The 13,794-nt window shown below is 46.8% G+C and overlaps 1 protein-coding gene across 3 annotated transcripts in view; it reads right to left on the bottom strand.

Annotated features, from left to right (window-relative positions):
- Positions 1 to 12,295, bottom strand: part of PARVB (parvin beta) — a 66,871-nt gene extending 54,576 nt beyond the window's left edge. For all 3 annotated transcript variants that reach the window (XM_080639198.1, XM_080639197.1, XM_080639199.1), the window contains exon 1: positions 12,091 to 12,295. In XM_080639198.1, the coding sequence (XP_080495324.1) occupies positions 12,091 to 12,205 (115 nt within the window). In that variant the 5' untranslated portion in view covers positions 12,206 to 12,295. The remainder of the gene's footprint in view (positions 1 to 12,090) is intronic.
- Positions 12,296 to 13,794: the final 1,499 nt, after the last annotated feature.

Here is a 13,794-nt window from a genome sequence, read left to right as displayed (position 1 = left end):
AAACTGGAAGACAGGAATGAGGAGCAGAATGAAGCCCCCATAATTCAAGGGGAAACAGTTAATGACCTGCTACACCAGTTAAACACACAGAAGCCTATGGGGCAGGATGGAATCCACAGAATGGTGCTGACTGCATAAATGTTGTCCTGGGTTCAGCAGTAGCAGTCATTTTTTCTCCTTCTTAGTAGCTGGTGCCGTGCTGTGTTTTTGATTTTCAGCCTGGGAACAAGGCTGATAACACCGATGTTTTTTGTTGTTGCAAAGTGATTTTTACTCTGACCAAGGACTTTCTGAGTCTCACACTCTGCCAGGGAGATAGGGAAGCCAGGAGGAAGCAGAGGCAGGACACCTGACCCAAACTAGCCAAAGAGGTATTCCATACCACAGCACGTCATGCCCAGTATATAAACTGGGGGCAGTTACCCGGAAGGGCTAGATCGCTGCTCGGGGCAGGCTGGGTACTGGTCAGTGGGTGGTGAGCAGTTGTATTCTCTTCCCTTATTATTTCCCTTATCATTATTATTATTGGTGGTAGCAGCAGTGATTTGTGTTATACCTTAGTTACTGGGCTGCTCTTATCTCAACCCGTGGGACTTACATTCTTTCGATTCTCCTCCCCATCCCTCTGGGAGCTGGGGAGGAAGAAGGTGGGGGGAGGAGTGAGTGAGCGGCTACGTGGTTCTGAGTTACTGGCTGGGCTTAAACCACGACAAATGCCTACCAAGCCACTTTCAATCATTTCTCAGCAGTCCTGGCTAACCAGGGAGGTCCCAGTTGACTGGAAATTAGCAAATGTGGTGCCCATCTACAAGAAGGGACAGAGGAAGGATCCAGGGAACTATGGGCCTGTCAGTCTGACCCTGGTGCTGAAGGAGGTAATGGAGCAGATCATCTTGAATGCTGTCACACAGCACATACAGGAAAACCAGGTATGAGGCCCAGTCAGCATGGGTTTATGAAATCCAGGTCCTGCTTAATTAACCTGATCTCCTTCTATGACAAGGTGGACAAGGGGAAGGCTGTACACGCTAATAAAGTCTTTAACACTGTTTCCCCCAGCACTCTCCTGGAGAAGCTGGCTCCTCCTGGCTTGGATGGGTGTACTCGTCCCTTGGTTAAAAACTGGCTGGATGGCCAAGCCCAAAGAGTGGTGGTGAATGGAGTTAACTCCAGTTGGCAACCAGTCACAAGTGGTGTTCCCCAGGGCTCAGTACTGGGGCCAGTTCTGTTTAATATCTTTATCAATGATCTGGACGATGGGATCGAGTGCACCCTCGGCAAGTTTGCAGATGACACCAAGTTGGGTAGAAGTGTTGATCTGCTGGAGGGAAGGAAGACTCTGCAGAGGGATCTGGATAGGCTGGATCAATGGGCTGTGGCCAGTGGCATTAGGTTCAACAAGGCAAAGTGTCGGATCCTGCATTTGGGTCACAACCCCATGCAACGCTATAGGCTTGGGGAAGAGTAGCTGGAAAGCAGCTTTGAGGAAAAGGACCTGGCGGTGCTGATTGATGGAGCTGCACATGAGCCAGATTATACCCAGGTGGCCAGAAGGCCAATGGCATCCTAGCCTGTATCAGAAACAGTGTGGGCAGCAGGGGCAGGGCAGCAATCATTCCCCTGTACTCAGCACTGGTGAGGCTGTTCCTCAAATACTGTGTTTGGTTCAGTTCTGGGCCCCTCACTACATGAGAGATATTGAGGTGCTGGAGCAGGAGAGAAGGGCAACGAAGCTGGTGAGGGGTCTAGAGCACAAGCTGTATGAGGAGCGACTGAGGGAACTGGGGTTCTGGAGAAGAGAAGGCTCCAGGGGACCTTATTATTCTCTACAGCTACCTGAAAGGAGATTGTAATGAGGTGGATGTTGGTTTCTTCTCCCAAGTAATAAGCAATACGACAAAAGGAAATGGTCTCAAATTGCACCATCTGAGGTTTAGATTGGCCATTAGGAAAAATGTCTTCACCTAAAAGGGTTGTCAAGCACTGGAACAGGCTGCCCAGGGAAGTGGTTGAGTCCCCATCCCTGGAAATATGTAAAAGATCTGCAGATGTGGCACTTAGGGACATGAATTAATGGTGGACTTGGCACTGCTGGGTTAACGGTTGGACTTGATCTTAAAGGTCTTTTCCAACCTAAACAATTCTATGATTCTAATTATGGATTCAAGATCCCTGTCAGACCAAACTCAGAACGGATCCAAGATACATCTATAGTGTTAGCTTCTTGCAGCCTGTCTAACTTTCCAATGGAACCAATTTACTGTAACAATACTGGGAGCCATGCACAGAGAAAAAGGCAAACAATAATCCCAAGGGACAATTTTATAACCCTACTCCAGGGAAGATATATTAAGCAGAAACTGCAAGCCTATATGCCCTGATACTTTCTCATATTCTACAATTTCTGAAGAATATCCTGTCATTTTTGCAAAGCCTGTAAATCCATCTGCTGAACGAGGCAAGCCAGAGCACAACAACACTATTCTATTTTAAAATGACAGAAGTGTCTGCATCTGTTTAATAACACACATGCGTACATCTGCCAAATAGACGTAGTGGAAAAGACACTTTCTGAGGATGACACATTTTTCTATTTAAAGAGAGTAAAAAAGACACCGTGCCTCTATAGGGACACCAGAATAGCTCTCCTCCTCATCCAGCTCTCACATTCTCCTTCCTTACTCCGAATAAATTGTATATGCAGCCATCTCAGCTAATTAAAACTTAACAATAAGTCCATATGGCAGCTATAATGGAAAATACACTTTTTCTTTTTTCAGTGGATTTATGGTTCAGCCACTCAAAGAAGTACTAAAGAAGGAACCGGATGCCAGGAGCCAGAACAGCTTGCTTGTTTTATAACCAACGTGGAGCATATATTGAAAAGAGATTTTACAAGAGTTCATATATGATCACCAGACAGGTCTTGGGGATCATAAAGCAGCCTTTTTTAACTTCCAAAAAAAATCACTAAGAGGCAGAAACTGAATTCCCAAAGATCCTATTGCTCACCACTAACAAACTCAAAACCAGAATCCCATCCCACGGCTTCCCGTCTCAGCTTAAGGGCTCCAGAGAGGGGTCTGTAGCGGATGCATAGAAACAAATCGTGTGTACAGGATTTATAATTAGAAGTTTTGTTGTGTGGTTATATGTTCCTCCACAAGGAAGTGACAGTGATTTAAGGGCCCAAGGAGTACAGAGCCACTGCTCTCAGCCAGTACATGTTGCCAGGTGTGCATGTTCTCTCCACATCTGGTTTTCAGAGCAAGACTTGACTGGATTCAAATTACAAAACCCTGTAACCACATATGTTAGCCATAATACTTTTCCAGCTAAACTAGACATACACAACAGAAGTAATGAATTTGGGGTTGCAGCCTTCTACTTGGCCAACAGGAGAGTACTGAGCAGTATATGGTTCACCCTGGAGAGATGACTCGGCCACTGACCTGTTAGTTGTGCAACACAGAGGTTCCTGTTCTCACTTCCCCTCCATACTCAGCCCACCCCAAAAACGGGGGTCACTGTCACTCACACAAGAGCTGCTGGTTTTGATACCCCCCAACAGAGGGCTGTACAGAATAAAGCACCTGGACATCATGACAGCTGATCAGAACAGAGCTTGTGCCATCAGTTACGTCCAGAAACTGATGTAGATCAGACCTTTCTCTGAAACAACCTGGCTGACTTTCAAGTCGCTGCCTTCTGCAACAAAATGCCCAGATCCTGTTAGTTCAAAGAATCCAGAGGTTTGCTGAAGTCACAATTGCTGTAATGGGCAAAGGTCAGCACAAGCAGAAACCTTTGGGAAACAAGGTTTCCCTTCCTTCTTTTTTGCCAGACTCCACATCTGAAATTACTGTGAGGAGTTTGAGGGCTGGCCCTCAGCCTGCTGCTGAAGTGAAAACCTTGCCCCACCAGAATAAGAACACAGACAGACTGAAAATGCTGAAAGGAAACAAGACTCCAAGGTTAGGAAGGCACATGCACAGAGCCTTCTGCATTAGCAGCAGTAACAAAGGTGACAAGGATCACAAACAATTGATATTATAGCTGAATACATATATATAGTAGAAAACTCCTTTTTCATATATATATCTAATATATATATATATAGCAGAAAACTCCTCTTTATGATACATGCAAGTGTCTCTGTATGATCGTATGCCCCCTTCAAGCCATCACATCTCAGAAACCCTGACACAGACAACCTCTCGGGTGCATATCTGCAGGTCAAGATTTCTCATGATGCCCAAGAGATTTGTACACTCGACTCCCATTGAAAACCAACAGCAATTTGCCATCAGAATCCCTCATGAGCAGCTTTGAAGTACCAGCAACACTGGCCCTTCCACAGCTACAACTAGAATCTCCTCAGCTGTGCCCATGACACTTTCATGTACAAGGTGTACACACTAAAATTCTTTCCCAGTTGAACAGCAAACCTGTAACTGCTGAAACACCAAATCCTGCAACTAGCAGACTGCCTCATGCTGGTCTTGCCACAGACCACATTACTCTGGATCCCTGAGTAATACGGTGTTCTGACACGCTTTCACAATGGAAAGAGCTTGCCAGCTAATCTGCCAAATCTCCTGATATCAAAGCATGATCCAGTGCACTGGAAGACTCCAGCAGCTTCACCTGGTTTTGGATCAGCTGGCCTGTAACAATTCTTGAAGTACATACTGTTACATGCATAACTATACTAAATCTTCTGGACTCCTATATTGCTGACATGCAAATCAGTAGGACGCATTTGTAATAATAAAGAGATCTAAATATCACAACTCTTAAAAACACAAGTATTTAAGTCAATATGATTAGATGCATTTATGATAATGCATTGCAGAACACCATCTGATTTCCCTGCACAGATCCACCAGTGTGACCAAGAACTCTCCCTTCACACCATTCAGCACAGAGCATCTGCACAGACTTTGCATAAAGTTGTCACTTTGCAGCTCCCCCTATTTCTCCCAGGTCCACAGGCAGCCCTCCGTCCATCAAAGTCTCACCAGGATCACCCACACGCTCCTCAAAACAGAAACAGCCAGACGCCTGCTTCTGGAAGTCTCTCCCAAGATGTGAGCATTAATAACCCCTTATAAGAAACAAAAACAGATACCGTTTAACAATGGCTTTTAAGTAAGTGTAGACTTCAAGGAGAAAAGATGTCGCTTTCCAAATCCTTGCATTAGTATTTTTAAGAAATTCAAAATTTAGTTTTGGAAAATCAGAAACGTTGATAACCACCTTGCTAAGGTTTTATGATGGAACATTAACAGTGTTCTTACAATAAATCTTACGTTAATGAATGCAACTCTGAAAATAGAACAGCTTTAAAACGTCTGATTTTCTTAAGTAAAAGCAAGTCACTTTTTTCAATCCACAACTGAAGAGCTACAGAGCTATTTCACACATCTTGCTGCATCCCATCTGGAAGAAAACTTTCAGCTGTAATTCAAAACTCTATTGTCTCAACAAGAGACAGCGCCTAAAGCTGCACTGGAGGAACCATCCTAGCCTCACTGCAGTTACAGGAATAAAATAAGGGGTTTATGACACCATTAAAAGGATCACTCTTGTGCACGCAAAGATAATTTTGGTTGAGACATTGACGCAAACTATACCCACGGTACAGCTTTTGCCCAAATAGAACACAGTTACAGAACCCGAACAGGCACTACTCTAGCAAGACTGAAACCAGACCTGGTCAGAAGTATGTGTGAGCCCTACAGGAGAAACTCAGCAATCATGCTACACAGGTTCCAAATGGAAATTTAGGTCTCTCTCTCCTTAAATTAGTAGTAAAAATAATAAATTAAACCTGAATTTGCATATGTCTGCACAGTCTTTCTAGGGATATATACACATATCCACAACAGTATGCAGCTTTGACAAAATTATATGCAAATTCCTCTCTTAAAAGCAAGTAATTCTGCTTAACCAACACCTAAGTCATCTTCTGTAGGGATACTGCAGCAGCAATAGCCCATTACAATGCACAGACACACTTCCCTAGCCAGCTATCTTCTCAGACTGCAGCAAATGTATTTGTGTGAACCAGGACCACAGTATCAGACCCTACACACTTTGTATTTGTCTCTCTATCTGACTAATTCACTGCCACATATTAAGAGCATGGAAAGTAAGCTAGGCTGGGGGTGAGCTCCTACACCAGTCTATTGAAAGGAAGTGCCTTAAAAATATATTATCAGGTCAGGAGACAGTAAGAAGCAACCAGTTGAAGCTTATCCCATATAGCACTTCACGGATCTGCTAGAGGCAGATTTGCTCATGAAGTTTCCTGTTGGGTCAGAAATACCGCAAGCCTAGCCAGCACTCTGCAAGTTAACTGGCACTTCACCACCAGTCAGAAATGCAGACATGCCTCAGGACAAAAGCTAGAATGCAGGCACCACATCAGTAGAACACCTCCATCCTGAGCTTTCTAGGCACCAAGTGATGCCAAACCCCAGTTCTTCCACTACAGAGAGGTTAAAGCAATTATTCCACCAGCACCAGTTCATAAAGTAGGATATATGGGCACAGCCAGAATGAAACGCAGTGTGCAGTAGTCAGGAATGGTTGTGACTGGGACAAAAATCCTGGGCAAGAATAATGCTACCAACATCAGTGATCCCTGGAAGGTGAATTGATTGGGCTAAGGATGCCTTACCACCTTACATCTTTTTAGGATCTATCAAACAGGCATCTGTCAGCATCATTTTAAAGCTAAATATACTTGTTAGAAGTCCCAGGCAGCCACTAGAAAGTGAGTAAAGCAAAGGCACAGCACACAGACACAGAGAAGTTCAATTTTTTGCAGTCTGTTTACAGTGATACACCCCTGGAGACTGCGTAACAGACAGCATTAAAAAGATTTTAAGTTTTCAGTATACCATATTCAAATGAAAAATGAGATCCATTTTCTAAGCAAGCCCAATTCTCCCACCCTGTTGCATTCAAGGGGATGTCTTACAGACTTGAGATGTGCTCATCAATACAACGGCAATGAAGTAGATCTGGTTTTGAACCTCTTTTCCCTCCAGAGAGCAACTACCCACACAAGCAGCCCCATGAGTTTCAAAGGAATGATAAAGAAACAGTTTCCTCCATTTTAATTCTGCTGTTGAGCTTATTTCCCCATATTCTTCCCTCCAGAAAGCTAAAGTGGATCAGGCAGCAAGAGCAGTCCCACCTGAACAATCTGGAGATGAGTTTTAGCATGTGTAGAGCTGTGAGAAATGGGCAGATTATGCAGCACCTTTGGCTAAGGCTCCTGGTACTAGAGACAACTCAGGAGACAGTTTCGTTCCCTGAATTGTCACTGGTTTGCCAGATGACACTTCCCCACCCTCCAACTTTTCCCTCTCCAAAACAGCCAACAACTGCCACCTACCTATGGCAGAAAAACCTTGCCATTTAGTGAAACACGCATCCACCAAGCTATTGACCAAACAGGCAAGCCCACAGGCAAATGCAGCAGTAAACTTTTCACAGCCATGCTGAGACACACACCCCAAGATCAATACTTTAACTTCCTCGACATGAGTAAAACCTTTATATTATTCTGCTGCTGTTGCAATAATTCTGCCCTCTGCAGCACTGTCATATCTCTTTTCTTCCCCCGCCTATTGATTTCATCAGGCACAATAAATCTGGAGCAGCTTCCTCACCCCTATGCCCACTCCAAATCATGTCAAGGGAAACAACGCTAAGTCTGTTGTATTTCTCTCACTGACTCCTCCATATAGGCTATATATAAACACACACATGCACAGATACAATAATACATTTATTTAGCCAAACACCTGCTGCCCGGATCTTTCATGTAGTGTGTTACGATGAAAAGAAAACAAAGCTTTGCAAGCAGACTTGAAGCAAAGCTTGCAGCAAACCCCCTCCATTATTTCAGTACAAAGACCAACAGGAAAGGGGAGATATTTTTTTTTAAGTTCCTTTTACAGAGGGCGATGAAACACAGCACTATCTGAAACAGCATCTTTTATATCTTTTACATCTTTTACAGGGTCTGAAAAGAAGCTAAAGGATCATCTAGCTTACTAATTGTACCCCGCTGTGGGCTTTGCCAGCATGCCAATAGTTTCCTAAGGTATTTAAAGCGAATTCTGAAGTTCCTGAAGAGGTGCAATAAGTTTATTAATCACATTACTACTGCGGCACGTCTTGAAAGCACAAGATATAGGAAGACAGAGCTGTGTCACAGTAACATCAGGAAAACTTAGATTTTTGCAGATTTCCACATAGCCTAATAGCAGGGTGAGGAGTAAAAACCAAGTGGTCACACCAGCACTGGAACTGACACATCCTGCTTTTTTAAGGATGTGTGTCATGACTGATTGTAAGATTAAGAATGTTCATCTCCATACAGCGCTCTCCACATGGTCAGGTCCTTTCTCTGGCTGCATCCCTCCCAAGTGGGGTCTCTAGTAGTATGTAAGGGTTAACCTCATCTGCAGGTTTTCCTGCTGTGGGACTCCACTAAGGTCTTTCTATACTCATTGGTGACTCATTTTGACACAATCTGTAGTCATTTAATCATCCTTAAGACTGGCAGTTTTCCCTTAGGGGCACTTTTAGCCAAACTGTTAAAAATATTCCTGCAAAGGAAGAGGAAGGGAGGAGCCAAACAGACAGTGAGATCACCCACCCCATACTTCCATAGGAAACCAGGGTAAAAACGGCTTCCCCATGAACAACAGTGGCTGCTATTTCTTTTATGTCAGGACTGCCTAGTATGTCAGTTCAGCCATAAAAATTCAGAAACATAAACATAAGGCGTAATAGTGTAAAGCAGAGGTTTGAGGTACAAATTCAAAGGCTTTGTCAGTTGGAAGCCTTCTACAGGTTTTCCTAAAACTTGCAGAATTGGACTTAAAACATAGATGAAATTGACCTAAGGTCTTAACCTTACAAAGAACAGTGTCATTACATGCTGCTAAAGCAAGAGCAGCAGCAAAGTTGCTTATATGATACAGTAAATACTTCAAATACTGCCACAGGGACTCATCACCAGCACACCTAGGAACCTTATTTATCCTCCCTTAACACAGTGAGGGTATGAGCTTACACTGGGCCACCTTGACAAGCCTGATGAACACTCCCAATACAGGCTCTCTAAAATTAGATCGCAGTGTGTTAGAAATAAATAAATAAATAAATAAATTTAAATTTAGTTGCTTAACTAGAGTGCGTTAACTGTGCTTAACTGTTATCTAAAGTGCTTAACTGTTGTGGGTTGGTAGCCACACATTGTAGCTATTTATGAAATGGCTGCCACCCCTGATTAAAAGAAGAAAACTGTAAGTAACAAACGAAAACTTTTTCACTATCATTATAAAGATCTTTGAGCTGTGTGTTGCCGATGTTGAGCACAAAGATGAAAAGAATATATATAACTGGATTACAGCTCTTGCACAGACCAGGATAAGGTGGTTATATGAATACAGCTGGGATGGTGATAGCAGGCCTGTATTTACATAACGCAAAAGAAAGGCAGTGGAAGCAAGGAGTACATATAAAGAACCCTCCGGCTTACTTGCTTTCCCTACCGTCAGAGGCAGAGGAAGCAAGACCGATTTTTGGTTGTGGCAAATCAGCAGTCAGCATTTCCATTTGCTGTTGTGGAGAGCTGCTGATGGACAGGGCAGCATTTACTCCGGGAAGATCACTCTGACCTCTGCTGGTCCCCGTAGAGAAAGCCCGCAGAAACTGCCTGAAAGGAAAGAGGGAGGGAAGGAACGCCGCAAGCACACAGGAAAAGTTGCCCACATGGCTCCTATATGGTCTATCAACTCAGTCAGGGAACGCCACTCACATAAAGCTTCCAATTTACTTCTGCTTCACGCTCACACGCAGAGATGTAGTTTCTAGCCCTGAAATTTGCTCCTGTGGCTGCCCAGGTCTTACCCACAAGCCATGGACCTGCCTCTCTCCCCCATGACACAGACCTCACCACACTACCTCACCATGGCTTAGCCGTTGGCCCCCTCCAGTTTGACAGCCGTGGTCTGGTGAGCCTGCATTTGGGAGCTACCCCATTGAGAAAGTGCGAAATGTAAAGAGTAATATGCTGATTCCCCTTACAAGGAGGGCCTCAGCCTGTAACACCCAATGGGTTGCTCCACAGGCTTGCAGACCGTCTTCCTTCCTTCACATTTTCAGGCTGGAAGGAATACTCACACTAAAAGCCCCACCACATGTTTTAGTCTCCTCCCCATCGCACTGACAGAAGCACGACTGTCATGCTTTACAGCCACAGCAGTGGTTCCCCACTAAGTGCAGAAGGCAGTAACCACAGCAGGCCCTTCCATCACCAAGAAGAGCTGTGGCCACCAGAGTAGGTAAAATTAACATGCAAACTCAGCAAAACCGGAGGGTGGTTGTTGCTGAAAGCGGTCACCCCCAAAACATCACCTAGCAATGACCACATTTCTCATTTAAGAAGGGACAATGCCAACCTGCTTAAGCTTAGAAGCCACCATTGAATGAAATGCACACTTGTGGAGCATGTGGTCGGAGATGAGCTTTCTCCACCATCTTGCTTCAGAAGCAAATGAGATCATCAGGAAGGCACGACCGCTTCTGCTGCTCCTCAGCAGAACCACGTCAGAGAAATGTGATTAAAAATAGATGATAAAGGAAATACCAGTAGGCCACACCAAAACAGCCAGAAGAAGGAAAGGGAAGCAATTTCCCAGAACAAGGTTTGGAGGACAAATATTTTATTTTTAAATATTAAAAAGCTACCTTGTAAATGTTGCTGGCAATACCCAATGCGGATAAAACATGCTCGCTCAACAGCCAGCTGAAAGGAGGCTGGAAGTCGAATTTCATCCCTACACTGTACCCAGCAGACACTAAAACAAAACCAAGGCCAGTTTTAACGAGGCAGTTCGTCAAAATTGCATTAAATCTTACAGCAAGGGCACCAAGATTTCCTGCTGGCAGACTGGGGATAACACAGAGGAAAGTTTCTCTACAGAAGCCAGTACCTGGTCAGTTTGGGAAGGAGAAGAGGACAAGAGTACACCAGCGTCGGAGGAGACAACACTCGGGAGAAAGGTACACTTTGTGCATACAGGGATGGACCGTCTTTATCAAGTCTAGCAGCAAGACACTGCCTCCCTATCTACAACAACAAAAGAGTCGTGTTGCTTGGGACTAAACAGTGCTATCTCCACACAGCCTCCTGTGCAAGCGGGCTGCTGTGAGAACGCCTTGTGCACGCACACGCATGAGAAGGCCAGCCCAAGGCGTCTGCCCCACTCAGCAGCAGGCATGGGTGCCAGAGGGGCTGAGCACCCCAACATGGGACAGGTGCCCGTCCACTGAAGCTGAGGGAGCTTCTCCAGGCTTCCCACACCAAAGAGGGAGACCAACACTGGTTGGCACCAGTGGTGACAACCCAAATAAATACCCAGTGCAAATGTGCCTACATGAAATTCTGGCGCTCGAGGGCTAGGTGATTTTGCGTTTGGTTATGAAAAGCACTCCGGCAAAGTTTAAAGCCCATGGATGAAGCGGGCCTTGAATGAAACACCGGTGGATTTAATCGTTCCCTCGTGGCTTCCTCAACTCTCAACTGGAAGAAAAACGACACCCGCAGCCTCCTTGGTCACCAGGAATTTATTTCACAGCAGACAGCGGCCTCGGGGGTTCCGCTCCCAGCTCCAGGCAGAGGTATGAAAGCGGAGCTGGAAAGCGGTAGTAGAAGCGGCCAAGCCTCCTGAGGCATGCCTCATGAACGGCCACCCCACACCGGCGTGCGGCGGGGCCCAGCCGCTGGCACCTCCCGGCACCCCCCCAAAAGCACAGGCACCTCACGGCAGCCCCCCCCTCCACTGCCAACCACCACCCAAGGGGCCGCCAGCGCCTCTTGGGGCTCAGCCGGGCTGAGGCAGGCGGGCGAGGCCCCGTTCCTCTCGGAGCCGCAGGCACTGCCGGTGCAGAGAGCCCGGGCTCCCCGCGGAGGGACGGGACGGGACGGGACAGGGAGCTGCAACGAGTCACGCCGGCCGGGAGCGCGTTCATCCCTCCGCGCCGCGCGGGCGGACTCACCCTCCTTGGCTTTCTTCTTCCTCGCCAGCGTCCCGCCTAGCTTGCCCAGGAACGACTCGTCTTTCTTCATCCTGTGGGGCCGCAGCGTCGGGGATCGGACGGGCGCGGCGGACATCGGCTCTGCTTATGGTCTCACTGGGGGAGCCTGCCCGAGACCTGGCCGATCCCTGTCCCGCCCGGGGCGCTGTGGCGGCGCCGAACAAAGCCCGGGAGCGGGTAAATCAGCAGGACAGCCGCGACCGAGCGAGTAGAGCCGGCAGCGGGAGGCGGGGGGTATGGGCCTGAGCCCGAGCCGCAGCCGAGGGCAGGGGGCGGGCTGGGAGCCGCTGCCGGCGGCCACAGCGCCCTGCCACGGCCGGGAAGTCCGCGGGAGGCGGGGCGGGCCGCCCCCTACCCCGGCCCCCTGTCCCGGAGGGCGGTGTGCAGGGCTAACCCGGGCCCGCGGGCCCCCAGCCGGCCTTACACGGTCCAGGTTGGACGGGGCTTTGAGCAACCTGGTTTAGTGGAAGGTATCACACAGTATCACAGTATGTTAGAGATTGGAAGGGACCTCAAAAGATCATCTAGTCCAATCCCCCTGCCGGAGCAGGAACACCTAGATGAGGTTACACAGGAATGTGTCCAGGTGGGTTTTGAATGTCTCCAGAGAAGGAGACTCCACAACCCCCCTGGGCAGCCTGTTCCAGTGTTCTGTCACCCTCACTGAGAAGCAGTTTCTTCTCAAGTTTAAGTGGAACCTCTTGTGTTCCAGTTTGTACCCATTACCCCTTGTCCATAGCAGAGAGTTGGAACTGGATGACTTTTAAGGTCTTTTCAACCCAAACCGTTCTGTGACAGACCCATGAGGGTGAAGAAAAAAACGGGCAAAGAGTATTGCTGAAAAGCAAAGCCATCGGTCCCATCACAGCCGGGACAGAGGACAAAACTCAGGGCAGACTCTTAGTGTGTGCCATTTGCTACTGCTAAGTGCTCTGCTTAGCAGTTTCTTGCTGACTGCATTGAGATTTGCTTTCTAATTTTGAGCCACACACCTCTTCTGTATGACCAGACTGCCTTCCCCTCCTGGCATGTAGCCTGTTTGGCATCTCTCTTGTGGTAAGGTTGAGAAGGGGCTCGTAGGCTCTGTTTGCCAAGCTCACGTGTACAGAGGCTCACAGGCATCTCTGAGAGGGAAGCCATCACCCCCCAGGTCTCTGAGCACTGGTGCAGCCATAAGCCTTAGTGAATGCACACAAAAATGGCCAAAACTGGAAAGTTGGTTTTGATCCCACAGAGAGAATTTCTTATTACTTATCATTTTACAGCACCCAGGAGCATGACAAGGGCTTTGTGGAATACACATTAAAAACAATCCTGAAGAGTTTATAGTATTAGGCTCTGATCCTGCAAAGTCCCATGTGCATACTTAAGCCCCTGAAGTGGTCCTATTGACTTTAATGAGACTACTGGGTACCTAAAATCATGCACAAAGCCTTTGGCCGTGCTCCTGTAAGTGGCTTCCTGTCGGTAGCCCTTGCCCCAACAAAGAACGGCATTCAAACCAAAGGAACTTGGCATAGGATCTGCACGCCCAGCGTACAGGACAGATTTTCATGCTTGACCTGACACAGAAGTAACACTACACAACACATCCAGAGCATAAAATAGCAGAGATACTTTACTAAGTGTGTCGTTTCACCAGAGATTTAACCTGAGCTAATCCCC

This window comes from Psittacula echo (assembly GCF_963264785.1).
Source record: "Psittacula echo genome assembly, chromosome: 1".
Taxonomy (NCBI): Eukaryota; Metazoa; Chordata; class Aves; order Psittaciformes; family Psittacidae; genus Psittacula; species Psittacula echo.
This window is presented reverse-complemented; position numbering and strand designations above follow the sequence as displayed.